The sequence below is a fragment of the Lissotriton helveticus genome, chromosome 4_1 (assembly GCF_964261635.1).
Source record: "Lissotriton helveticus chromosome 4_1, aLisHel1.1, whole genome shotgun sequence".
In the NCBI taxonomy this organism is placed as follows: Eukaryota; Metazoa; Chordata; class Amphibia; order Caudata; family Salamandridae; genus Lissotriton; species Lissotriton helveticus.
In genome coordinates, this window is record NC_136063.1 from 1,016,389,799 (window position 1) to 1,016,416,418 (window position 26,620).

Here is a 26,620-nt window from a genome sequence, read left to right on the forward strand (position 1 = left end):
GGCAGATCTCGCACTCTTGACAGTAGGTCATCGTGTCCTTGTATATCCCTGGCCAATAGAAGTGCCGAAGGATGTTTTGAGTGTTTTTTTCGGATCCAGTGTGTCATGCTACCAGATGTGCATGCGAGTAAAACAACACTTGTTCTCGGAAGGAGATTGGCACCAGCATTTGCTCAGGGTCGTCTTTTTGTCCCTGTCTATACAAGAGGTCATTCTTTATAAGAAATCTGGGGAATTGCGGAGGGTTTTGACCTAAGGATCTATGCGCTTGCTCCCAGGCGTTAAACAGAGTGTTATCATTGGTCTGCGCGAACCGGAAGCTCCTGTCTAACACCCACGGTTCGGCGGAGACCAGGGCTGGTACGGCATGGGAACGATCCCTGTCTAAGGGACAAGGTAGTACTCTATCCCGTAGCTCTTCCTAAACATCTGAAGGAAGGAGGGATTGTCAGTCCCTATTATGAGGTCCTCGGGGAGGGAAGACAATACCCCTACTCGAATAGTACTGGGGACACCTTGTTGGGGAGAAATGGGAATGTAGGCTACTGGGTCGGGGCGGACGTCCCCGTGTACACAACGTATGTTAACCTGTTCGTTTGGTACTAACTGGTGGGTTTTTACATGTTGTGATTGGACCACCGACTGGTGGCAGCCCGAGTCTAACAGTGCTTTGATATGGGACCCATTCACCCGGACACTCACTCGAAAAGCGTGTCCCATTTCCGCTGAATATAACACAGTCCGTGGGAGGTATCCCACCTCCATCGGTTCGTCGGCTTGCTTTCTTCGGGGACACAGACGGGCAATATGACCCCAGGTTCCACACTCGAAGCATTGGGGTCCTCCCGACACCGGGGCCTCATTCCTCCAGGTCTTTGGTCTTGGGGTCTCTGGGGCTTTTGTGGGTTTCCTTTCGATCTTTAGACCCATTTTGTTGGTCTTGTCAATCTCATGAGGCAGCATTCGGGGCTGAGCCCGGGCAAAGGTAGTAGCCATGTCCACTGCTTGGGCCGTTGTAAGATTGTGGTGTTGCCGCAACCACTTTTGAGTGGCAAAAGGGAGGGCCTCTAGGAACTGCTCGAGGTACACCCGGTCCATGATCTCCTCTTTGCTACTTACTGAGGGGGTTAGCCATTTGTCGGCTGCCATCTTTAGTCTCACAAACAGAGTTTTGGGTGTTTTCCCAGGGACTCCCCTTTCCTTCCTGAATCGTATACGGTAGGCTTCGGGGTCTAGACCTAGATGATCCAGGATTATCTTTTTAATCTCTTCATAAGAGGTGTTTCCCATGGGTTTGCCACCTGATAGGCCGCTTGAGCCTCGCCGACCAGCAGGGGAGCTAGGAAAAACGGCCATTTGGCTACGGACAAGCCACAGGCCCTGGCAGCTCGCTCAAACTTTAGGAGAAATGCGTCCGGGTCCTCTCCTGGTTGATATTTCTGTAAAGACACACCACTGATATGATGTGAACCCCCTCCTCCCGTCATAGGCCAGCTCTTCGTGGTCGGATCGGTCTGCCGTGCAGTCATTGCAGCCTTCATTATCTCCCGATCTGCCTCGGCGGATCGGATTTGTTGCTCCATTACCCATTCCAGTCTCTCCTGTCCTTTCACAAGTTGCTGCACCACTACATCCATCTTCGTTTGACAGATGGCAGGAGTGCCTGCATTCTCCACCAATGTAGCGGGTGGCGGAGTAATGGGCAACAGTCTAGTTTTTGTGGTTGAAGGTTTTATTTGTTGAAACAGGAGATCAGTACAGGTTTTCCTTATGTGGGTCCGTCTAGGTGATCTGCTCCGTTCGGGTCCCTGCTTTCTCCTCGTTGCCTCCTCCTTTCTCCTATTCGGACTCCGCCTCGCCTCCACCTGGTCCGTCTCCGTGATTCCGGTGTTCGCCGCCTCGGTATAAGACAGGACGTCTCAGTTCGTTTTAAGCTACAGACACACTCGTGAAGGGAAGGGAGTGAGGACACCACCGGTGTTTATTTACAGCTAGTGAAGGGCCGGGAGGGGGTGCAGGAAGGGTTCTCCAGGGGAATGAGGGGAAACGGGACACGATTTACGCTAGGTTCCCTCCTCTCCTCTTAACCCAGCCCGTGATACGCTGACGTACCTCGGATAGCCACACGCCTCCAGGTCGCATGTGGCTGGGCGGCTCGTGTTGCCGTTGGCCTCCTGGCTCCCGCGCCGTCAACGGGTCACTCTGCTCCTCCACTCCCTCGGTAGATGGTAAACCGGGTCCTCTTCTCTTCGTACCCTCCTAGTCTCTCTCCCCAACACACGTCTCTCCGCTCGCCTTCCTCCGCTCCGGTGTACAAGCACACCTGACTGTCATCACCTGCCAGCTTAAAGGCGTGACGGGGCTCCTCCTCTTCCCGGGTGCATTTCCAGTTAAAGGGCCAGTCTTAAATATCTTCCTTGTCGCAGCTATAGCGTTCTTCTGGCATCGAGCAGACCTGGGTGTGGGAAGGCTGAAAAGACAGGAGGGGGGGGGTCACAAGGTGAATACCCACATGGGGCGGTAGCGGCCTTCGAGGTGCCCAGTGGCCTGCTGCCCCCGTCACATCATTATAATTGAAATCACAAAAAACTTGAAGTGCCAATGGTGACAGGCACAGGTGACAAAATTAGTGTATCCTCTGCGTGTGAGAAAAATAAAGATCAATACAGCTGAGGAAGTGTCTGGAGCTTTCTCAAATATGCGCACCAGCAAGATGTGCCCCCATCAGGCAGATTGACAGGCTTGTGAGCACATGGGGTGAATATTTTAAGAAACTGTTAGGGGAATACCCTAAACATAGACATTACAAAAGTGATTTTTGCATGAAGCAATTGACTAATTAACAAAACTATGTGACATTAGCAGATTCCTACAATATCAGTGGCATGAAGCCATGAGCCACATGGTAGTCAAATCATGCCAAACCCCAATGGAAGATGATCGTAATAACTGTATAGTTGAACTGAAACAAGATCTATCTAAATAAGGACATATTTAAGAAGCTTAAAGAAAATTGTACCGATGCTTCCACAACCTTTCAGTAGGCTTTTGGTACAGGCCTCTTAATGGGCAGACTGGACTATTGCAATGCTTTACTTCTAGGATGTCCAGAATATCTGCTCAAAAGGCTTCAAAGAATCAGGGTGCTGGTTGCTAAGCTAGAGCTAAACAAAGGAAGAAAGGAATCCCGCAGCCAAAGTGCTGCAGGAACTTCACTGTCTCCCAGTAAAGAAGCGGTGCACATTCAAAGCCCTCGGTTAACTACATAGGGCGTTTACATGGTGCAGGACCCAGGGCTCTACAGTGAAAAGTAACTCCATACAGATCAGCCTGAAGGCTGAGGTCATCTGACGCCCACTTGATATCTGTGCCCCCTTTTAAATAGACACAACAGGGAGGCAGAGCTTTGCAGTTCAAAGCTGCTCAAATGTGGAACAACATCTCACTATATCTAAGGAATAATCCAAAACTACTAAGTTTCAGGAAAAAACTTAAAGATGTGTCTTTTTCCCCTGTAGGATGGACAACTGATACTCAAACACATTTTAGTCTCACTCCTTCTGACAAAAGTCCCCTAGAACTGATAGTCTTGCAGTGCCAAGATTCCCACTGGGTGATGGAGCGCTTTTTAAATGACTTATAATATTAATATCTGACTTCAAATGGAAATGCAATCTATGCACCAGCACCTCGAGTCGTTGAAGAGTCCATTACTATCAAATGCAGTGGAAAGCAGCAATGTCTACATACAACAGTGGCAGATATGGAGAGGCAGACAAGTGTGAAGTCTTGTAGAAAAACTCTTAGAGAGATAATATTAGGGTGAGAAACATTGAGGAAGAAGCTGAAAGAAGAGGAATGATTTCCAAGGCTAGCAGAGCTAATCAGAACCATTTTAAAGGAATGACATAAACTCCAACGTTGCATCCTAAGAGCGTGCACGATTGACAGACACTCCAAGAATACCAACAAGTGGCCAAGAGACATTGTGTTCAAAATGACAGATTATCATTTCAAGGAAAGAATACTTCGGGAAATCAGATATCTTGTGTGTATGATTGTAGCCAGGAGGCTTTGTAACAAAACTTATTGATGGCAATAATCCAACACAGAAGAGAGCTCTGACCAGTGACCCAAGGTGTTCTACAGAAAAAGACTCACTGTAGCTGTCTGCACTCCTCTGGTATGCAATTTCATTTGCTGGATTAGGAGGCCCCGATTACCACACTTGAATATGGAGTTATTCTGCTGAAGATTAATCCATCCATTCAGATGACTCAATGGCACACCCGGAGACTGAATGTAGTACAGATTAAGGAAAGGGAGTTTTTTGTTTTGACCCATTGCTCTCCTGGCCCTTTGATCTCCAATTCTGATGGAAAAATAATCAAAACAATTCTGGCCACAGAGATGAACAACCTAACTTCCATTTTTAGTCGGGACAGCTCAGGGTGGCTATAACGAAGGTAGGTTTTCATTTGACATTCAAGCTCAGGACTCAGAAGAGTAACTTAGAGAAGATTTATTGAGTATGTCAAATCGGGGGCCATAGTATGCTCTACCTGAACCTCTAGCAGCTAGGGGAAACGGACTCAACCGAAGTGCAGGCAACAACACAACAAGACTTGCATATTCAAAATATAACACGGTAAGCGCACGAGAATAAAAATGTACCTCAGCGTGGCACTCAAGAGCAGTGCTTCAACAATAGCTTACATTCATAGTACAACAGTGGCATTATTAAACATTGACAAGGAAGAAGAATATCAGCAGAATGGCTCATAACGTGAAGAAGGCAACAGGAAAGGAGGCCCTGGACATACAAGCATATGTTGAAACTGAAAAAATATTTGATTACATGTGTTGGTCCTACATGGTGGAAATTCTTCAAAGCATAAGGGTGGACACTTCCATGCTAGGGTGGATAATGTCAAAGTAAAAAGCATCAAGGGTGAGGGCACAAGTGAATGGAAGTTGGTCAGTTTTATATTAAAAAAGGATGAGACAGCAATGCCCGCTATCTCCCGGCCTCTTTACATTGGCTGCAGAGCTGGTAGTCATAGTCATAGCCATCTATATGCATCCAAACATTATAAGGTTCAGTTTGGAAGCTAGGTGTTTAGCATATTTCTTTTCGCAGGCAACATACATGATCCAGAGGTGACCACACCAGCACTGCTTGATTATCAGAGAGATTTAAGAAAATCTTTGAATTCAAAATCGACACATATACGTCCTAAATATGGAGCATCTCCTTACCATAAGAATAGATCACGAGCCTCAAGGAACATAGCTCTTTACAGTGAGAAAATATTAAAATAAAGGTTTCTGGGTCTACACCTGACAGAGTAGATGATTGACATGCAGCAAACTGGCAGGTGCTTTTTTGGCAAATAGCAGAAGTTCTGAGATGGTGGATCCTTTTATTAATTTCTTGGTTGGCCCCAGAATTCATGTGTTTAAGATGAATGTCCTTCACAAATTGTTAAATATTTTTCAATAACTGCCAGTAGTATTCCAAAGCATCGACTGCTGGAGTTACACCACAGCATGATAAACTTTGTATGGGCATGGCACAAAGTGAGAATTAACAAGAAAATGCCAATGGGCTCAAGAGAAAGGTGGTAGTTAACTTGCTTGGCCATCTCCTAGTACTACCAGGCAGCACATCTTCAGGTGATTGCGGAGTAGACAGTCAGAGAGACCATAAGGAGATGGATGATAACATTCCAGGCAGTAGTAGGAAGATTGCTTTGGGATCTAGTGTGGCCTGAAAGAGACAGAGATAGAGTAATGCACCACAGAAAACAATGACAATGTTTTGGGATAGTGTAGCCACCCAGGAGTAATTGATTTTATTTGCTTCTCCTAATTCATGGCAACCTACATTTTACATTTTTTCAGAGTCAGGACGCACTCCTAGTTTTCTGAATGTATTTCAATTGTGTTTCATGAGATTTATCCAACCTTTTATCTTTGCATGCGTGCGATTTGCTGAGTGCCCCGCCCAAGGGCACCGGGTACTAACAACATCAGAAGTGGGACTGCATCCAGTCCCCAGCGAAATGCACAGCGAATTGCCACATTTGGCTTTTCTTTTCTCCAATTTTAATCATGTAAGTCCATTTTATCCATTTTTATCATATTTTATCCTATTTTATCCACTTTTCTGAAGGCGGGACCACACGCTCCGTGTACATGTAATTTTCAATTTTCTACTGCTCAAATGGTGTCTCTTCGGACTTTTACCAAGAACATGATTGACACATGAATTCTTCCAACGCAGTGTTTATTCAAATAAAATCACCCAATGCATTTCGGGCTGTTATGCCCTTCTTCGGGGGTTACTGTAAATAATCACAAAACAATGCAATTACACGACTGTACATGCACAACTTTCACGTTTCTCAATATACTCTACTGTTGTAAAAACATATTATGCCCATTGCTCAAAATTAATTACCGTGTTATAATTATCTGGTGAACCAACACAATGTACCCTTGTTATTACCCTCTTTTTCAAAATCTACTCTTCCCAACCTAGGAATTATGCTATGCCTCCCCGTTCTTATTGATGTTCTTTGCCAATGCGTTTGCTGCGTGGCTCTAAAATTCTTTGTTTATACAACATTGTACTTCCTCAGGAATTCATTCCCCTCATAATCGAGACGGAAACCTCATGCGGTGATCCATTTTATTTACTCGTTTATCTACTGGCGGTCTGAAAACCTTCCAACATTCGCTACAAATACCGCCCTCCATTTATACTACTCCCTCGGGTATCACATACCTTCCGTGCTGATTAACAACGAACACACAGAATCATCGCTGCTTACTCCATCAAACCTGTTGCATCCCACAATCCCTCCCTGTATTTCACCTCCGTACCCATGTCCCTGATTGGTTCAAAAATTATTTGAAAGAGGGTTTCTCTCTATCCCGTGTCAGTATTGCTTCCACCTGTTGTCAAACCTTCGAACACTCCAATTCCCATACTGCACTTTCATGTAGTCAAACGCGCTAGTACTCTCTCAAATAACACTCCAAAATTGACCCAATGTCTCAATGAACATAAAATAAACTAAACGTGCTTGTGTAATCAAGAAATAAAACAGTCTTTCATTGTTCTTTTGTTTCACTGCTTTCATCTGAACCACGGTGATCTTTCCTTTTCGTGTGGGCTCGACAATTACTACGAATTCTTTTTCTTTCCTTTTTTTTGGGTGCAGCCCTGGTTTTAGGCACGAGTTAAGATACATTTTTTCAGAGTCAGGACGCACTCCTAGTTTTCTGAATGTATTTCAATTGGGTCAATTTTGGAGTGTTATTTGAGAGAGTACTAGCGCGTTTGACTACATGAAAGTGCAGTATGGGAATTGGAGTGTTCGAAGGTTTGACAACAGGTGGAAGCAATACTGACACGGGATAGAGAGAAACCCTCTTTCAAATAATTTTTGAACCAATCAGGGACATGGGTACGGAGGTGAAATACAGGGAGGGATTGTGGGATGCAACAGGTTTGATGGAGTAAGCAGCGATGATTCTGTGTGTTCGTTGTTAATCAGCACGGAAGGTATGTGATACCCGAGGGAGTAGTATAAATGGAGGGCGGTATTTGTAGCGAATGTTGGAAGGTTTTCAGACCGCCAGTAGATAAACGAGTAAATAAAATGGATCACCGCATGAGGTTTCCGTCTCGATTATGAGGGGAATGAATTCCTGAGGAAGTACAATGTTGTATAAACAAAGAATTTTAGAGCCACGCAGCAAACGCATTGGCAAAGAACATCAATAAGAACGGGGAGGCATAGCATAATTCCTAGGTTGGGAAGAGTAGATTTTGAAAAAGAGGGTAATAACAAGGGTACATTGTGTTGGTTCACCAGATAATTATAACACGGTAATTCATTTTGAGCAATGGGCATAATATGTTTTTACAACAGTAGAGTATATTGAGAAACGTGAAAGTTGTGCATGTACAGTCGTGTAATTGCATTGTTTTGTGATTATTTACAGTAACCCCCGAAGAAGGGCATAACAGCCCGAAATGCATTGGGTGATTTTATTTGAATAAACACTGCGTTGGAAGAATTCATGTGTCAATCATGTTCTTGGTAAAAGTCCGAAGAGACACCATTTGAGCAGTAGAAAATTGAAAATTACATGTACACGGAGCGTGTGGTCCCGCCTTCAGAAAAGTGGATAAAATAGGATAAAATATGATAAAAATGGATAAAATGGACTTACATGATTAAAATTGGAGAAAAGAAAAGCCAAATGTGGCAATTCGCTGTGCATTTCGCTGGGGACTGGATGCAGTCCCACTTCTGATGTTGTAACCTACATTTTACCCCATTATTTCAGAAATCCCATTTCAAGTATGGAAACAAGAGGAATGTGGGTCACAACTATATCTCTTTAGCCAGGAAAAGATCAAATCCTTCAAAGAATGCAATAAAGAACCAAGATAGGCTACAGTATTTACAACTTCATTGGGATCATTCCCGAACAAATAAGGTAGCTGCCTCAGACATTTAACACATTTCAAATTCTTTATTATGCAATTTAGCTGGGTTTTAGGATTGGCAAAACACTTCAGAGTAGTTCCCTGGAACTTTAGGAAAACTGGAGTGGGTCTCTAGCACAGCAACTTGGGAAGAAACAGTTGGTGGTCTGAACTGTGGGGATACAGCTCAGACACTTTTAAAGCATCCCTTATGTAAATGTAAATGTAGGTGTACTTATATAGCGCAAACCTGTTACCCAAAGGGCATCCTGGCGCTTGCTTAGGGAACCCGTCCTGGTATTCCCCTGTGAGAAACCCCGGCAGGGTGTCCACAAGGTGAAAGCCAGGCATCCCGCCGCGAGGGGCCGTAGTGGAGATTAAGCAAGCTATTGCCCAGAGTTGCAGAGTGTGACCCCGTGATTCGAGTGGGCACCGGAGCGAGAATTGTCGAGTCCGTGGAATTTTTGAGCCCGAGACCCGCCGAGGCGGGGAATCGAACCCTGGTCCACGGTCGATCTCAGCTTCCGGGTCTGCTGCCTCTAACCACTGAGCCACGCTTCTCCACGTAATAAGCCTATACAATCATATATCAAAGGTATTTGATTCTGCAGCTCTTGCATCAAAGTTTTCACTCCACACCAGAGATATGTAGGAGGTACTCTGTGGGGTTAGGCTCCTTTTCGCACATATGACGAGAATATCTCCAGCTACAGATATACTGGAAGTAGAAAGTGCTAGGGGAAATTAAGGGATCAACTTTCCTTTTTCGTATACAACAGTATTACTGTGTATGTTTTGTACAAATGCTTTATACATTGCCTCTGAGATAAGCCTGACTGCTCGTGTCAAGATATAAAGGGGGTGAACAGGGGTTATCTTAGGTGAGTATTGCCTTTAACCTGACTACTATAAGGGTCCCTATTTGGACAGGATGCAAGCTACTGCCAACTAGGGACCTCCATTTCTAATGAATAGTCTGCATGCTTTTGCAACGCATGCTATTAGAACGCGGTTGTTACAACGACCGCGTTAGTGCATTGTATACCTTTACAACGCAAGTTGGAACAACGACTTGCTGTAGGGGACGCTGGATGTTGGAATAATATAATTTACTATTCCAACTCCAGTCTGTGCAACAGTAGGGAAGGTGTTGGATTTTAAATCCAACACCTTCTGCCCCCTAACACAAGTTGTTGTTCCAACTTGCGTTGTAATGGTATGCGATGTAACAACACAGTCGTTGTAATGATCGTGTTGTAATGACATTGTCTTGTAGTTCCTATATATTCCTATATAGAATATGCATGTTTGGATAACATAAACTGTGACTTTGATGGCAGACTGGCTCTGAGCACCCCCACTGAGAATGTTAACCTGTTTGCATTAGCTAGCTCACAGTGCCACTAGACTCTCCTCTTATCGGGGAGAGAATAGTTTCTGGCAACCTTAGAACATGACAACCCTGATCCCTCAGAATCGTGGAAACAATGTACTACTTTTCGCTCAGTCACTCGTGCTCACTTATTCGGTCTCAGAGAGTTACACAGAAGAAACAGTAGGGTGTGTTACAATGAGAATTTAATGCACAGTTGTTTTTCTAGTGTAAAATAAATGTGCTGAAACAACCGTTAGACAGTAGCAGAGATATATGATTGGCAGTACAGTGAATATAAAAGGATAGTACAGTTCTACCATCTTGCAATGATCATGCATACGTACATGAATATAAAATGCATGAAAAAAGAAAGCGCATTCTTCTACGATGCCTATCTATATGTACCTAAGTGTACCTAGCATTTGAGTAGGTGTGCAGCCAAGAATCCCTCTAGGATTTAGCCTAACCCCATCACCTGAAGTGAGAGAGTGTGGGACCCCATCCTGGTCTCGAGTTGGACACCCCGCAAGAGATGTGTTAGACCACTGTCAGCTGAAGCGTCTTCATGCAGGAGCCTCAGTGTCTCTGGTCAGTGTGTCGACCTGTAAGTCTCGGTTCCCTCTAGCTAACAGTAGCAGGAAGTGCTGTATTTATACAGAGAGCATCTAGGGCTCCTTTGTTTCTTTTGTTAGCCATTGTTGGATTTGAGGATGACGTATGGGATGAACCTTGTACATAGATACTATGCAGGTGGTGTAGCCCATGCCTGGTTCCCAAGAACCCTTATGAATATTCATTCATACTGTGTGAGTCTATTGATGAAGTCATAGGCCACTATTGTTCAGAAAAACCCCTCCTTCTGCGCCCAGGATTAGAACTAGGTGAAGGTTCAATCCTAAAAGGCTCATTACTGTGTAGTGTAGGGGTGGTAATGTAGGTGAAGGTGTATGATATTACCCTGGCCTATATTAGGGTACCTATATGGACCATAATAGCATGCGTTGTCTCGGATGCATGGTAAATGCTATTTACTATTTCTAACACTACCCCAGACTTGCTCTGATACGTATTTCTGGTATTTTACATTCTATATACTTTATTTCCTGGAATTTCCCCACTATGTGGCACAACTTCAGAATTATGTAACAAACATTGCAACGCTTTGGTGGTGATACATTATTCCATGTAAAAATGACTAGTTGACACTCTTTGAGAAACTAACTTATGTTGCATGTAATACTGTTAAAGAAACTAACATTTGAATCCTTAAATATTGCAGTGGTGCCGTCGTGGACAGTGTGTGAAGTATGGTGATGAAGGGCCTGTACCAACACATGGGCAGTGGACAGACTGGTCCACCTGGTCCCCTTGTTCAAGGACCTGTGGGGGTGGAGTGTCTCACATAGAGCGGCAATGCAATAATCCACGGTAAATATACACCTTTTCACTTCAAGTGGGTGGTTAGTTAGGGCCCATGGTGCTGGCGGATATTACTTTTTCAATAGTATACTGCCTTGCTCACTTTTAAATATACAATTTTGATGTGATTGCTGTTGTTGGGTATTTTATATGCAATCTCATAAACCAGCAAGTAACCACCCAGTGTCCAAGGGACAGGTCACAACTCAGATGCTATTTTTGCACAGTTATGCAATGCAACCCAATTTATTTTGTGCTGCTTTCAATGTACAAATCTGTCAAGGCAAAAAAGGACTTTCACAAAAGGTCACAGAACCCCTGCCCCATTAATATTTAGGCAGTAGGATTCTCTCTACACATCTTTCCAAATGATTGTGCATAAAGGGATATAAGCCTGCAAGGAACAGTCAAACTACATCACTGTCCTTTTCTTCACAAAATACCATGATTGCAATACCTCTTTCTGAGTAACTGTGTAATGGCTTTGGGATATGGTTGTAGGCATTGGTCAATAGATATATGTCAAAATATCAACTACAGAAACATTGCTGTACTCACCCGTGAGGGTCTCAAGGCGCTGGCACATGCAAAATATGACTATAGTTTCTCTGTTTTTTAAAGTGTCAAAGAACTGCAATGACAGTATGAGAAACCCCAATGGAAAATGAATACACTTGTGTTTTATTATAAGGAAAGGCAAAGATCTAAAACAGGAACTTAAGCTATATCTGGTTAATTTTAATCCACTGAGACAGGCAAGCCCATACATTCACATTCCTCCCACTGTGCTTTGATTTGGGCACTTGCTGGGGTTCTCTTTCTGCAGGGCAGAACTGTCTTGTATGGAATGAGTAGATACAGCCTGGTGGAGGGCAATCTTGGGTATCTTATATGCCCCCAAATCAGGGCAGGCTGCATTCTGTGGCCACTTCTCTGGGGTCTGGGCACAGTGGATCAAATGTCCTTGGTCTTCAATAGTATGTTGGATACTTCTCTGGACAGGTCATTACCTCCTCTCTCTCATGCATCAACTGTGCACAATGCCAAATACCTGGCCACTGGTTGCACCAATAGTCCCTGGAAGATAACTGGTGGCAGCACCATGAAGGCCTTTCAGTATACTCTTCTACTCACCTCTCCGCAACCTACATGCATAGCTCTATCTGAATCTCTGTACCACCTCCATAAGCTCATTCTTTTAAAATACTGACTATTGGGGTAGGATGGTTTCTGACCATAACCCTTTGGTTGTGCGACTCACGTCCTGTTTGCAGATTATATTTTGCTACATCTTCTTGATGTGGCAGTAGATCATTCAGTAAATGGCAACACCCTCAACACATTTGCTGCAATTTCCAGCCTCCGTGTAAACTGGTGGAAATCTTGCCTCGTACCCTTTGAGCTGGGGAGAAAGACCCAGCACTGGATGTTGCAGGAGGGACACTTTCATGGCAATCCTGCACATTCTTGTACTTCAGAGTAAGAATATATTGTAGTGAAAGCACCTGTTCGATGGAAATCTTTCCAGAACGGCGCCAGAGGTACAAGGGGAGGTGGCATGTTGGCATACCCTTCCACTATCAACCATGGACAGAATAGTCCTCTCAAAAATGGTTGTGCTCCAGTGCGTTTTATACTACTTTGCTACCCTCCCTCTCCAGATGCCACTTAAATGTCTCTACATTCTAGATTCTTTGTTAGGGGACCTGATCTGGCACAGCGAACTTCGTTGGGAGGCCCTGTCCATGCTATGGTTGCTGACGGACAAGTGGGGGACTGGGAGCACTGAAATGTGAAAACTCTTACTTGGTGGTACAATTGCAAGGGGTGATTTGCTGGCACGCCAAGCATCACCTTGACAACACAATGTCTACCCAAACCCATCTGGCGTGGAGTGCACCCCGCTGCTGAGTTTTCTCTGGGTGGCCTACTACTGTTTTTGAAGAAACGTACACCATGGCATTAGTTCTCTCTTATGCTCCGTCACTACCTTTCCTGGGCTCACAGCAGAACAGAAGTTATCTAAAAACTGCCAGAATGCGAGCCTGACATGAGGTGGTCAGTGTGTGGTGGGTCTATGTGGTGATGTATTGTGTTTAATACGTGAACTGGAGGGATGCTGGGAATTGTAGTGATAATTGGGATACTCTTCTATCACTGAAGAAGGAAGTTTTGGTAAATTTATCTAAAGTACTTATCCAGCAGTTCTGATTTGAAGAAACCTTTCTTAGATAAAGACATCTGCTATCGCAGTTTTTGCAAACGGTTCTTGATGTAACCATATTTCTTGCTGATACTGGACAATAATGTCACAGTGTCACAATTCTGTTTCATGAATCCTCTCCTCAAAGTCTATTGAGAGTTTTAGCTTTCTTCCAGGCATTTTTTTTCTTTGTAGTTAGCTTCAAGCCATTTTAAAGGTTTTTATGTAGGCTGTCTCACTGCGTTTGGAATCTTTAATACGATCTCTGTTCAGTATGGCCATTATATTGTATCTTAGATAACAGTTGGTTCCATTAAGTCTTGAAGACTTAACTTTGAGTATTCTAGTTTGTGGCATTACAATACAGCTGTTTTTTAAGGCCTCGTCTTGTGTCAAAAGTTATTGTATGGACTCATCCCTGTTAAGTTAATGCATTCCAATTGACTTCGTCTTTCAGTCTTTTTTTATTCGTAGATATTTTATATATCCATTTCTGTTCTTTTTCAAGTAAAATCTTTGTAATTTTTTTCAAATTTCCTGTGCTTCTCAAGTGTATCGTTAACTTTCCTACTTAGTTGTTCTGCAGTGTGTTTCATTCTAGTTTAATTGTGTACTAGCTTGGTGGTGATCTTGCACACCTGATGGTGCTTTTATGTTCTAGAATCTTACCTTGATTTTGCTGGTTGTCATCATTATTTATTATAAATTGCAGGATCATGATATTCTGTGGATAACATTCCAACTGTTACAGTAGGATATTTTGTCCCAAGGGGTTACTAGTCCCAAGTCAATGTTGAGTCTGCATATCTTACATGTGCCACATGGGAAATGTCCAACGACAGGGGTCATATTCCATAATTTGATTTGTGTGGTGTTAAATTGGGTTCTTAGTGTGGTGAATATTACTTCATCTCGTATACTAAGAACCCTAAGAAGGCAAAGGAAGAGACTTGTAGTTGTTGTGTGCCTATGTTCAGAAGTTGCCATTGCTTATCATGTATCCTCTTGCCCTCTTTAGACCGGGTAGGGAAAGTGGTTACGCATTCCGGCACTGTTTGATTGTGTGGGCGTTTCTGAGAGAGCCGTCATTCCGGTATTATTTCAGGTGTGATTTTCAGTCTAATTGATCTATTTTTTACGTAATAGGGCCGGGGAGAGAGAGAGAGAGAGAGAGAGAGAGAGAGAGATATATTTATATTTATATATATATATATATATATATATATATATATATATATATATATATATCCAAAACCACCTCCAGTGTAAACTGAAAGAAGGAGCCACAAGCGAGGACTGGAGAGAGAGGTTCTTTATTTGCTAGCAGGTGAGGCGTGATGCATTTCGGCGTGAGCCTTCCTCAGACGCCCCTGCTTCACTGAATGTTCATGCGCCCAGCTGATTTGAGTCTCTGCAGCCCTCCCTGAATGACAGGAGCACGCCTCCCCCAACCATGTGATCGTTGGTTGTAGTGTGAGGTGAAGAACACTACAACTCCCAGCATGCTTCATTGCTGGGTGAAAATAACGTGGGGAAAACCAAAGTTGAAATCTTGCGTTTTGAGGCGTCTGCAGCGCTCGGCGTACTTGAAACAGCTTATGAATGCATGGGAACCCCTCAAGTCCCCGCTGTACCGTTTCAACCTGCAGGGTACAGGTCCGCCAGGTCGTGGGTAAGTGACAGTGCACCAAACACCATCCATGAAGTCACAGACTGCATATTGTGCAGCGTCCCATGCTTTCCTGCTTGCCTGTAGGTGAGCTGCCCTTGTGTCAATAACTTGGCGAGAAAAAAACTGCTTGCGCAGGTCCAGGGTTGGGCAGCCAACTTGATGAAACGGGAGCTCCTTAACGTGCCTCTGGTCAACAGGAACAACATCCAAAACCACCTCCAGTGTAAACTGAAAGAAGGAGCCACAAGCGAGGACTGGAGAGAGAGGTTCTTTATTTGCTAGCAGGTGAGGCGTGATGCATTTCGGCGTGAGCCTTCCTCAGACGCCCCTGCTTCACTGAATGTTCATGCGCCCAGCTGATTTGAGTCTCTGCAGCCCTCCCTGAATGACAGGAGCACGCCTCCCCCAACCATGTGATCGTTGGTTGTAGTGTGAGGTGAAGAACACTACAACTCCCAGCATGCTTCATTGCTGGGTGAAAATAACGTGGGGAAAACCAAAGTTGAAATCTTGCGTTTTGAGGCGTCTGCAGCGCTCGGCGTACTTGAAACAGCTTATGAATGCATGGGAACCCCTCAAGTCCCCGCTGTACCGTTTCAACCTGCAGGGTACAGGTCCGCCAGGTCGTGGGTAAGTGACAGTGCACCAAACACCATCCATGAAGTCACAGACTGCATATTGTGCAGCGTCCCATGCTTTCCTGCTTGCCTGTAGGTGAGCTGCCCTTGTGTCAATAACTTGGCGAGAAAAAAACTGCTTGCGCAGGTCCAGGGTTGGGCAGCCAACTTGATGAAACGGGAGCTCCTTAACGTGCCTCTGGTCAACACGAACAACATCCAAAACCACCTCCAGTGTAAACTGAAAGAAGGAGCCACAAGCGAGGACTGGAGAGAGAGGTTCTTTATTTGCTAGCAGGTGAGGCGTGATGCATTTCGGCGTGAGCCTTCCTCAGACGCCCCTGCTTCACTGAATGTTCATGCGCCCAGCTGATTTGAGTCTCTGCAGCCCTCCCTGAATGACAGGAGCACGCCTCCCCCAACCATGTGATCGTTGGTTGTAGTGTGAGGTGAAGAACACTACAACTCCCAGCATGCTTCATTGCTGGGTGAAAATAACGTGGGGAAAACCAAAGTTGAAATCTTGCGTTTTGAGGCGTCTGCAGCGCTCGGCGTACTTGAAACAGCTTATGAATGCATGGGAACCCCTCAAGTCCCCGCTGTACCGTTTCAACCTGCAGGGTACAGGTCCGCCAGGTCGTGGGTAAGTGACAGTGCACCAAACACCATCCATGAAGTCACAGACTGCATATTGTGCAGCGTCCCATGCTTTCCTGCTTGCCTGTAGGTGAGCTGCCCTTGTGTCAATAACTTGGCGAGAAAAAAACTGCTTGCGCAGGTCCAGGGTTGGGCAGCCAACTTGATGAAACGGGAGCTCCTTAACGTGCCTCTGGTCAACACGAACAACATCCAAAACCACCTCCAGTGTAAACTGAAAGAAGGAGCCACAAGCGAGGACTGGAGAGAGAGGTTCTTTATTTGCTAGCAGGTGAGGCGTGATGCATTTCGGCGTGAGCCTTCCTCAGACGCCCCTGCTTCACTGAATGTTCATGCGCCCAGCTGATTTGAGTCTCTGCAGCCCTCCCTGAATGACAGGAGCACGCCTCCCCCAACCATGTGATCGTTGGTTGTAGTGTGAGGTGAAGAACACTACAACTCCCAGCATGCTTCATTGCTGGGTGAAAATAACGTGGGGAAAACCAAAGTTGAAATCTTGCGTTTTGAGGCGTCTGCAGCGCTCGGCGTACTTGAAACAGCTTATGAATGCATGGGAACCCCTCAAGTCCCCGCTGTACCGTTTCAACCTGCAGGGTACAGGTCCGCCAGGTCGTGGGTAAGTGACAGTGCACCAAACACCATCCATGAAGTCACAGACTGCATATTGTGCAGCGTCCCATGCTTTCCTGCTTGCCTGTAGGTGAGCTGCCCTTGTGTCAATAACTTGGCGAGAAAAAAACTGCTTGCGCAGGTCCAGGGTTGGGCAGCCAACTTGATGAAACGGGAGCTCCTTAACGTGCCTCTGGTCAACACGAACAACATCCAAAACCACCTCCAGTGTAAACTGAAAGAAGGAGCCACAAGCGAGGACTGGAGAGAGAGGTTCTTTATTTGCTAGCAGGTGAGGCGTGATGCATTTCGGCGTGAGCCTTCCTCAGACGCCCCTGCTTCACTGAATGTTCATGCGCCCAGCTGATTTGAGTCTCTGCAGCCCTCCCTGAATGACAGGAGCACGCCTCCCCCAACCATGTGATCGTTGGTTGTAGTGTGAGGTGAAGAACACTACAACTCCCAGCATGCTTCATTGCTGGGTGAAAATAACGTGGGGAAAACCAAAGTTGAAATCTTGCGTTTTGAGGCGTCTGCAGCGCTCGGCGTACTTGAAACAGCTTATGAATGCATGGGAACCCCTCAAGTCCCCGCTGTACCGTTTCAACCTGCAGGGTACAGGTCCGCCAGGTCGTGGGTAAGTGACAGTGCACCAAACACCATCCATGAAGTCACAGACTGCATATTGTGCAGCGTCCCATGCTTTCCTGCTTGCCTGTAGGTGAGCTGCCCTTGTGTCAATAACTTGGCGAGAAAAAAACTGCTTGCGCAGGTCCAGGGTTGGGCAGCCAACTTGATGAAACGGGAGCTCCTTAACGTGCCTCTGGTCAACACGAACAACATCCAAAACCACCTCCAGTGTAAACTGAAAGAAGGAGCCACAAGCGAGGACAGGAGAGAGAGGTTCTTTATTTGCTAGCAGGTGAGGCGTGATGCATTTCGGCGTGAGCCTTCCTCAGACGCCCCTGCTTCACTGAATGTTCATGCGCCCAGCTGATTTGAGTCTCTGCAGCCCTCCCTGAATGACAGGAGCACGCCTCCCCAACCATGTGATCGTTGGTTGTAGTGTGAGGTGAAGAACACTACAACTCCCAGCATGCTTCATTGCTGGGTGAAAATAACGTGGGGAAAACCAAAGTTGAAATCTTGCGTTTTGAGGCGTCTGCAGCGCTCGGCGTACTTGAAACAGCTTATGAATGCATGGGAACCCCTCAAGTCCCCGCTGTACCGTTTCAACCTGCAGGGTACAGGTCCGCCAGGTCGTGGGTAAGTGACAGTGCACCAAACACCATCCATGAAGTCACAGACTGCATATTGTGCAGCGTCCCATGCTTTCCTGCTTGCCTGTAGGTGAGCTGCCCTTGTGTCAATAACTTGGCGAGAAAAAAACTGCTTGCGCAGGTCCAGGGTTGGGCAGCCAACTTGATGAAACGGGAGCTCCTTAACGTGCCTCTGGTCAACACGAACAACATCCAAAACCACCTCCAGTGTAAACTGAAAGAAGGAGCCACAAGCGAGGACTGGAGAGAGAGGTTCTTTATTTGCTAGCAGGTGAGGCGTGATGCATTTCGGCGTGAGCCTTCCTCAGACGCCCCTGCTTCACTGAATGTTCATGCGCCCAGCTGATTTGAGTCTCTGCAGCCCTCCCTGAATGACAGGAGCACGCCTCCCCCAACCATGTGATAGTTGGTTGTAGTGTGAGGTGAAGAACACTACAACTCCCAGCATGCTTCATTGCTGGGTGAAAATAACGTGGGGAAAACCAAAGTTGAAATCTTGCGTTTTGAGGCGTCTGCAGCGCTCGGCGTACTTGAAACAGCTTATGAATGCATGGGAACCCCTCAAGTCCCCGCTGTACCGTTTCAACCTGCAGGGTACAGGTCCGCCAGGTCGTGGGTAAGTGACAGTGCACCAAACACCATCCATGAAGTCACAGACTGCATATTGTGCAGCGTCCCATGCTTTCCTGCTTGCCTGTAGGTGAGCTGCCCTTGTGTCAATAACTTGGCGAGAAAAAAACTGCTTGCGCAGGTCCAGGGTTGGGCAGCCAACTTGATGAAACGGGAGCTCCTTAACGTGCCTCTGGTCAACACGAACAACATCCAAAACCACCTCCAGTGTAAACTGAAAGAAGGAGCCACAAGCGAGGACTGGAGAGAGAGGTTCTTTATTTGCTAGCAGGTGAGGCGTGATGCATTTCGGCGTGAGCCTTCCTCAGACGCCCCTGCTTCACTGAATGTTCATGCGCCCAGCTGATTTGAGTCTCTGCAGCCCTCCCTGAATGACAGGAGCACGCCTCCCCCAACCATGTGATCGTTGGTTGTAGTGTGAGGTGAAGAACACTACAACTCCCAGCATGCTTCATTGCTGGGTGAAAATAACGTGGGGAAAACCAAAGTTGAAATCTTGCGTTTTGAGGCGTCTGCAGCGCTCGGCGTACTTGAAACAGCTTATGAATGCATGGGAACCCCTCAAGTCCCCGCTGTACCGTTTCAACCTGCAGGGTACAGGTCCGCCAGGTCGTGGGTAAGTGACAGTGCACCAAACACCATCCATGAAGTCACAGACTGCATATTGTGCAGCGTCCCATGCTTTCCTGCTTGCCTGTAGGTGAGCTGCCCTTGTGTCAATAACTTGGCGAGAAAAAGTGGTTACGCATTCCGGCACTGTTTGATTGTGTGGGCGTTTCTGAGAGAGCCGTCATTCCGGTATTATTTCAGGTGTGATTTTCAGTCTAATTGATCTATTTTTTACGTAATAGGGCCGGGGAGAGAGAGAGAGAGAGAGAGAGAGAGAGAGAGAGAGAGAGAGAGATTTATATATATATATATATATATATATATATTCACTGAAAAAACCATAGGTTATACACCATATATAGTTAGGAATTAGCATTTAAAAAACCTTATTTTACTCACACAAAACCATTGAAATTCCATATATAGTTAGTTGCACTAACTATATATCGCGCACCCGCAATCCACTGCTGATCATGTCACATATTACATCATTCATGACATGGTCAGTGACATCACTGATGACATCACTGATGACATCTCATTTGACATCAATGACCACATCACTGATGATATCATTCATGTGACAATACAATGCATCTCCTCACGTTTTAATATAACCTCTGTTTCACCCAGTGTTAAATACAGAGTATAATTTTTGAAACCATTGACACACCAATACTAGTTACTACATACGTACTCACTGATTCCTACGTCTACACACACATTCACTCATTCACCCATACAATCATTCATACATACAATCACTCATCTTTACAACACTATCATATGCACTCATACACCTATACAGACACTTACACTCTGCCACTCATCCATGGAGTTACTCACACACCTAGTCAGTCCTGTAAAGAATCAATCACACTTCCATTTTCTTGTCTATACAGTTAAACATAGAGCACCTTACATTTTCAAACATATACTAACACATACTTACTTTCTTATACAATCATTGATACAAGTACACATTGATCTGCACAGAGTCACACACCTCCCAGCCAGCCACACACACACTCAGTCTCCTATACAAATACTTGGACAATCAATCAATAACCCATATAGTTAATCATATAGCTACTGATCAACACATGCAGCAGTTTACAGAACAACAGACATAATGATGCACAAATTAAGACAGTTTAGTCACTAACCCATGCACTCAGTGAGACACATTTAATCACTCACTCATACATTCAGTCATGCACCTACTAAATCCTTCGTCCAGACACTTATACATCTACTCATTCTTCAATATGTAAAACATATTTAAACTTTACAGAAACACACAGTCACTGGATGATGTCATCAGTGATCTCATCAGTGATGTCATTTGAGATGTCATCAGTGATGTCATCAGTGATGTCACTGACCATGTCATGAATGATGTAATATGTGACATGATCAGCAGTGGATTGCGGGTGCGCGATATATAGTTAGTGCAACTAACTATATATGGAATTTCAATGGTTTTGTGTGAGTAAAATAAGGTTTTTTAAATGCTAATTCCTAACTATATATGGTGTATAACCTATGGTTTTTTCAGTGAATTTTCAAGGTTTTGTAAATGCTAATTCCTAACTATATATGGTCTATAACCTATGGTTTTTTCAGTGAATTTCAATGGTTTTTTAATAGCAAATATCATAAGCTGTCGAATGTCAAGTACGTGGTAAGTAAAAACATTTTCGTGTTTATGCACACTGATCTGCTTTGAATGCTGCCCCCCACCCCTCATTTCTATTAGGAGTACTCTCTCTTTGCAGATAGTGAAGGGTAGTTAACGCAGCCCTTTGCCCCCTTTGTAATCCGTCGTGCCTGCTTCTCTCTCCATTTGATTGATTGTTCTCTTTGGTTCATTCTCTATTTACAAACAAGCACAGAGTCGCAATACTCTGTTTAGTCTTTGCAGATAGCGAAAAATCGTGTAAAAAAACAAAAGGAATCGAGCAAAATCAGTAGGCCACTAATGGGATCTCTTTTTGACCTCGTTAAAATAGAAACATTAGGAACAACCTGTTGAAAATAGCAATGCGTATGTACATAAGCGGCGTTCATTTGTGTTCACAGTACCCCTTGTTGATTGTTTCAATCGAGCATTGAATTGTTCGAAGTTAATTCTCTTAAGGATCTTCTCTACCTGCAAACGAGGAAGAATAGGAATATTCTCTCTCCCTTTGCAGATAGTGAAGGGTAGGTAACGCAAGCCTTTAACACGTCGTACCTATTTCATTCCTCATTGATTGATTGATTGTCCGAACATTGACTGTTTGGGAATTAGTTCTTTTTGGAGGTATTCCCTGTTTGCAAATAAACGTAGGAAAATCTTTGCAAGTAGTGAAAGGGTACGTAATGCGGACCTTTCTCCCCCGTTGTAATCTGTCATGCCTATCTACTCCCCACTGATTGATGCACCTTTTTCACCCGGACCATTTACTAGAGATACGTCATCTGGCCCGACCAGAGAGCACCCCTAGTGAAAAGGACATATGCAATAATAACGAAGTGATCACTGTATCCTGTTAACAGAAACTTTACCATGAAACAACCTGGAAAGAAAAAAATAGGAAAACGAAAATCAGTAGGCCACTGATGAACATGAACTTTTATTAAACAACGAACAAAGAAACGATAACATAACGTAATGATAAAACCTATTAATGTCCTAGAAACAAGAAAACGTTAAAATATGCCAGTGGTGAGAGACCAGAAAAACAGTAAGAGAAACCAAATCACCCCTCGCTGTCCCACCGCCTGCCACGCCAAAAAAATCGATAGACTAGGGAAAATGCAAGTCAGTAGAACATCCGCCCCCACTCTGGAAACTTCCAAGGTGGGGCAGGGTTCCGGCTACGCCCAGCCGGGAGCAGCCCATATAAGGCAGGTCCTGCTGCCACGCCTCGGCCAGGAGATCCTAACGTAGGGTGTAGCCGGAGGAGAGGCCGAGGCCAGCGGGACCCGACCAGGGGATTGCCTTTACAACGCTGAACAGTTGCAGGGGGGGGGAATGTCTCCTCGACCCTCCCCTCTCTCTCCCAGTCCGGCCGCGGTGGCCCTTGAGAGTTGCAGGTAGTCCCGCCACATGCTCTTCCGGTCCGGCCACCAACGGTCGGGGGGCCGAGGCCGACGGGATCCGGCTGCAGACGATAAACCAAGAAACCCGTTCATGGGGCCAGAGCCAGGGGCGTCCGGCCGACATCCACCGGAAGCCCGGCCCGAAGACGGACGGGACACTTCTTTCTTTTATAATGGCTGCGACAACACTGGGGGGGGATGTCTTGCACATGCCTCCGACCCCCCCCCCCCCCCTCGTCCTCATCGCCTGGTCCGGCCATAACAAATCTCAAGCGAGACGCCGTGGGGTGCACTGGGAGGGAGAGACGGTGCGAACAGGCCTCTCCCGCCTCCCCAGGTGGAGGCTTCCCAGCTGCACCCTCAGCGCTCCAGGCGCCCGGAAAAGGGTTCTTCCACTGTGGCCATGCTGCAACGTCTCGCCCGGCAGGGTGGAGCCCGTCCGCTCATGTGACCCCGCGATCGCCGGTAGCTGCCGAACTCTCAAAATGGCGGTCGACCTGGCAAGAGCGGGCCCAGCATAAAGAAATGGCCCGGTCACTGGTTGACTCCACCACCGTAGTCCTCCACGACCTTGAAGATTCTAGAGGAGCCGCGGGAGTCTCCGACCCCCGATGGGGAATGACTGCCATGATCGCCCGTGGAGTGACGAAACTGTATCCGCGGGACGTCGGCGCTCCCATGCTGGCGCCAGCCTCACTTTGAATTACTAGAATCCTGCAGACCTCACTTCCGGTGAAAGCACAGTGTGACCCGGTAGGAAAAATTATTGCACCCCCTCCCCTTTTTGACTGATAGTTCAAACCACCGATCCTTTCCTTTGCCCTTTTAACGGAACTTTGGACTGCCTCCCCCTCTTTTACATTTTCTAGAGAAAACAAAACATTAACCACTACATTAGCATAGCAGTTGACACCAGAACTGTTTTCAAATTGAAAACCAACAACATCTTCAACAGAATCCTTTTTGTTTCTGCTGTGACCCTGCTACAGCACAGGCATTGTCCCCAGCAGTAATTCTGCAATGCCGGTAAGAATAGCTGTGGTGCCTACTGGACTCACTCACCCCCGCGGCGCCCCACGCCGTTTTTTGCTGGGCGGCAACTTACTAGACATCACTTTCGTGCCATCTAGATTTCAGCGCGTTCTGCTGCCTTGGAACTATTCGCACAACAGACCGCTACTGACAAGAATATTTCATTATTGGTGCTGTCAATTTCAATAAATCTATTGGATAATTCAAAAGAAATTGCCACGGTCTCTTCGTTGTTTAAATGTTTTTACTGTTTTTGTTTTCTTGTATATATTTATATGTTATTAAAGTTTTATATTCCTACTACTTTGTTGGAGTGCTATATATTTTTAATGTGACACATAATTGTAAAAACTTTGATGTACAAAGAGTCATTCCTGGAATCTTCCGCTTCAGGCTCGGTCCCCTCCCCAATCACAATACAGGATGGTTTTCAGATAGTAGGAACACGTGTGGTGTGACGGATCTCATCGGGTGTGGGCCTTGATCTACTATAACTCCTTTGAAGAGGGGTGATTCTTTACAGCTGGGGCCATGAACTACATCTGCAGGGCTAGCTGATAGCCTGGACAATCGGACACAGAGAAAGAGGAGTGTCAGAGGGTGCGGTAGTGAATAGGGCGAAAGGGAGGTGTCGGGCGGGCACAGAGTGTGATTCTCAGGGAAGAGCAGCGCAGATGGGGGGAGGTTTATTGCCCATGCATAAGACAGAGAGCGGTGGTGACCAGTGCCTAGGGAAGATGCTTGCGTGGGTGAGGAGCCATGCTACGAATCGACAGCGTGCAGAGAGTGGGTCTGGTCAAGACATCTAAAATGGCTGCCGTGCACGACAAAAGTGTGGCATTTCAAAAAAGGCAAGATGGCGCAGACAATGTTTTTCAACACTTCCTCATTTCCTTCGAATCGAACGTTAACAGACGTTGGGGCATATTACCAAAGTTAAGCGATATTTATCGCTAACGATGCTTACCAACCAATTTTTTACCACTAAGCATCGTCAGAAATTATCGAAGATAAACCTTGCTATTATCAAGGTTTATCGCAAATGCGATAATAAACGGCCGCAATGCATGAATATCGCTAAAAACTCAGCGATATTCATGCATTACCGAGCTAATGCTCTTAGCCATGTTATCCACCTCCCATTGGATAACATGGCTAAGAACTGCTCAGGGCAGGTGTTACTTTTTGGAGATATTCGCGCTTAGCGCGAATATCTCCAAAAGTTGGTAATAGGAGATAGATATCTTGCATGTTGTAATGCAAGTTATTGTGGTATATGGAACTCATACCATAATCTCTCAGGAAAGCAGAAACTGATCCTTTTGGGACCGCCTAAAAAGGCCTAGGGGGTGAGGAGTACTCTACTTTGCCCCCTTTTCACGTTCCGAACTATTTTATTTTACTCTCTTCTGTAATTACACAAAATAGCAGCGATAAGATGCATCGGAGACACACAGTGAGAGAAAGGAGGCCGGAGATGAAGAAGAGATGTCAAATACACATTGGAGATAATATAGTGGCAGAAGGGAAGTAAATATGAGTAAACTTACCATGTAACATAAAAATGTTGCACTCTATACTATAAGTCTCATTTTATACTACAATCACTTCGCTACAACCTCATAAATTAAAAATAAAAATGAATAATGTCTCAAACAATTTTTGATTTCTAAATATAAATTTATTCTTCAGAATTTTCTAAATTTGAAAGAACTAGTAACATGTCCTCATCAGCAATGTCCTCATTAAAAGTCTCCAATGATGATTCTTGTAACTCTATGGTCTCCAAACACTCGATAAATTCGCCATCAAGAGATTGATCAAAAAAATCATTCAAGTCATCTCCTCCTTGTGACAATATTTCATTATTGGTGCTGTCAATTTCAATCAATGTAGTGGAATCATTCAAGTCATCTCCTCGTGACAATATTTCATTATTGGTGCTCTCAATTTCAATCAATGTAGTGGAATCATTCAAGTCATCTCCTCCTTGTGACAATATTTCATTATTGGTGCTGTCCATTTCAATCAATCTAATGGAATCATACAAGTCATCTCCTCCTTGTGACAATATTTCATTATTGGTGCTCTCAATTTCAATCAATGTAGTGGAATCATTCAAGTCATCTCCTTGTGACAATATTTCATTCTTGGTGCTGTCCATTTCAATCAATCTAATGGAATCATACAAGTCATGTCCTCCTTGTGACAATATTTCATTATTGGTGCTCTCAATTTCAATCAATGTAGTGGACAATTCAAAAGAAATTGCCACGGTCTCTTCATTGTGAGCCATTTTATTTTGAAATTGCTTGCTGTAAATTGCAGAAAAAAATAATCACTTTCATTTATCGTTTTTAGTAATACATAATATAAAACTAACTTTATCAAGTATTTAGTATAACAGAAGGACTGCAAATAAATAACAGAAAACATTTTTCAAATTATCTTCAAGTGTACAACATAGTTCCCCTTACAAATTAACAACTCACCTTTTTAAAAGTAGCAGAAGTGTTAGTACTGTGTAAATCAAACACCAGAAATTCACCACCAAAAATTCCTCACAAATGTACCTCAGACAGTAGTATCACAAAATGGCTGTGGTTTCCTCTCATTTGACATATATACATAACCAATTAACTTTCATCACACACAAATACAAAACCAAAGTAACATTTTAATTGGTTCTAAATTTCAACACTTTCAAATGTGTTTTCCCCATGCAATTTTCCATAGGACATTTACATACGTCTACAGCCTGAATGGCTGAACGGAATTACACCAAACTTGACAAAATGGTACATCAAACCTAAGAGGTCAGGAAGGATCTACTATGCCCCCTTATGGTCATTTCCCCCTTCGCTTTGGCCTCCTCTTGTCTCTCAATCCTACCGAGAGACAAGATGGCGGCCGCTACGGACTGT

The 26,620-nt window shown here is 44.9% G+C and overlaps 1 protein-coding gene across 2 annotated transcripts in view; it reads left to right on the plus strand.

Annotated features, from left to right (window-relative positions):
- The window catches only part of ADAMTS16 (ADAM metallopeptidase with thrombospondin type 1 motif 16), a 1,002,496-nt gene that overhangs the window by 586,552 nt on the left and 389,324 nt on the right, over positions 1-26,620 (plus strand). For both annotated transcript variants that reach the window (XM_078687616.1, XM_078687617.1), the window contains one exon: positions 11,161-11,309. In XM_078687616.1, the coding sequence (XP_078543742.1) occupies positions 11,161-11,309 (149 nt within the window). The remainder of the gene's footprint in view (positions 1-11,160; positions 11,310-26,620) is intronic.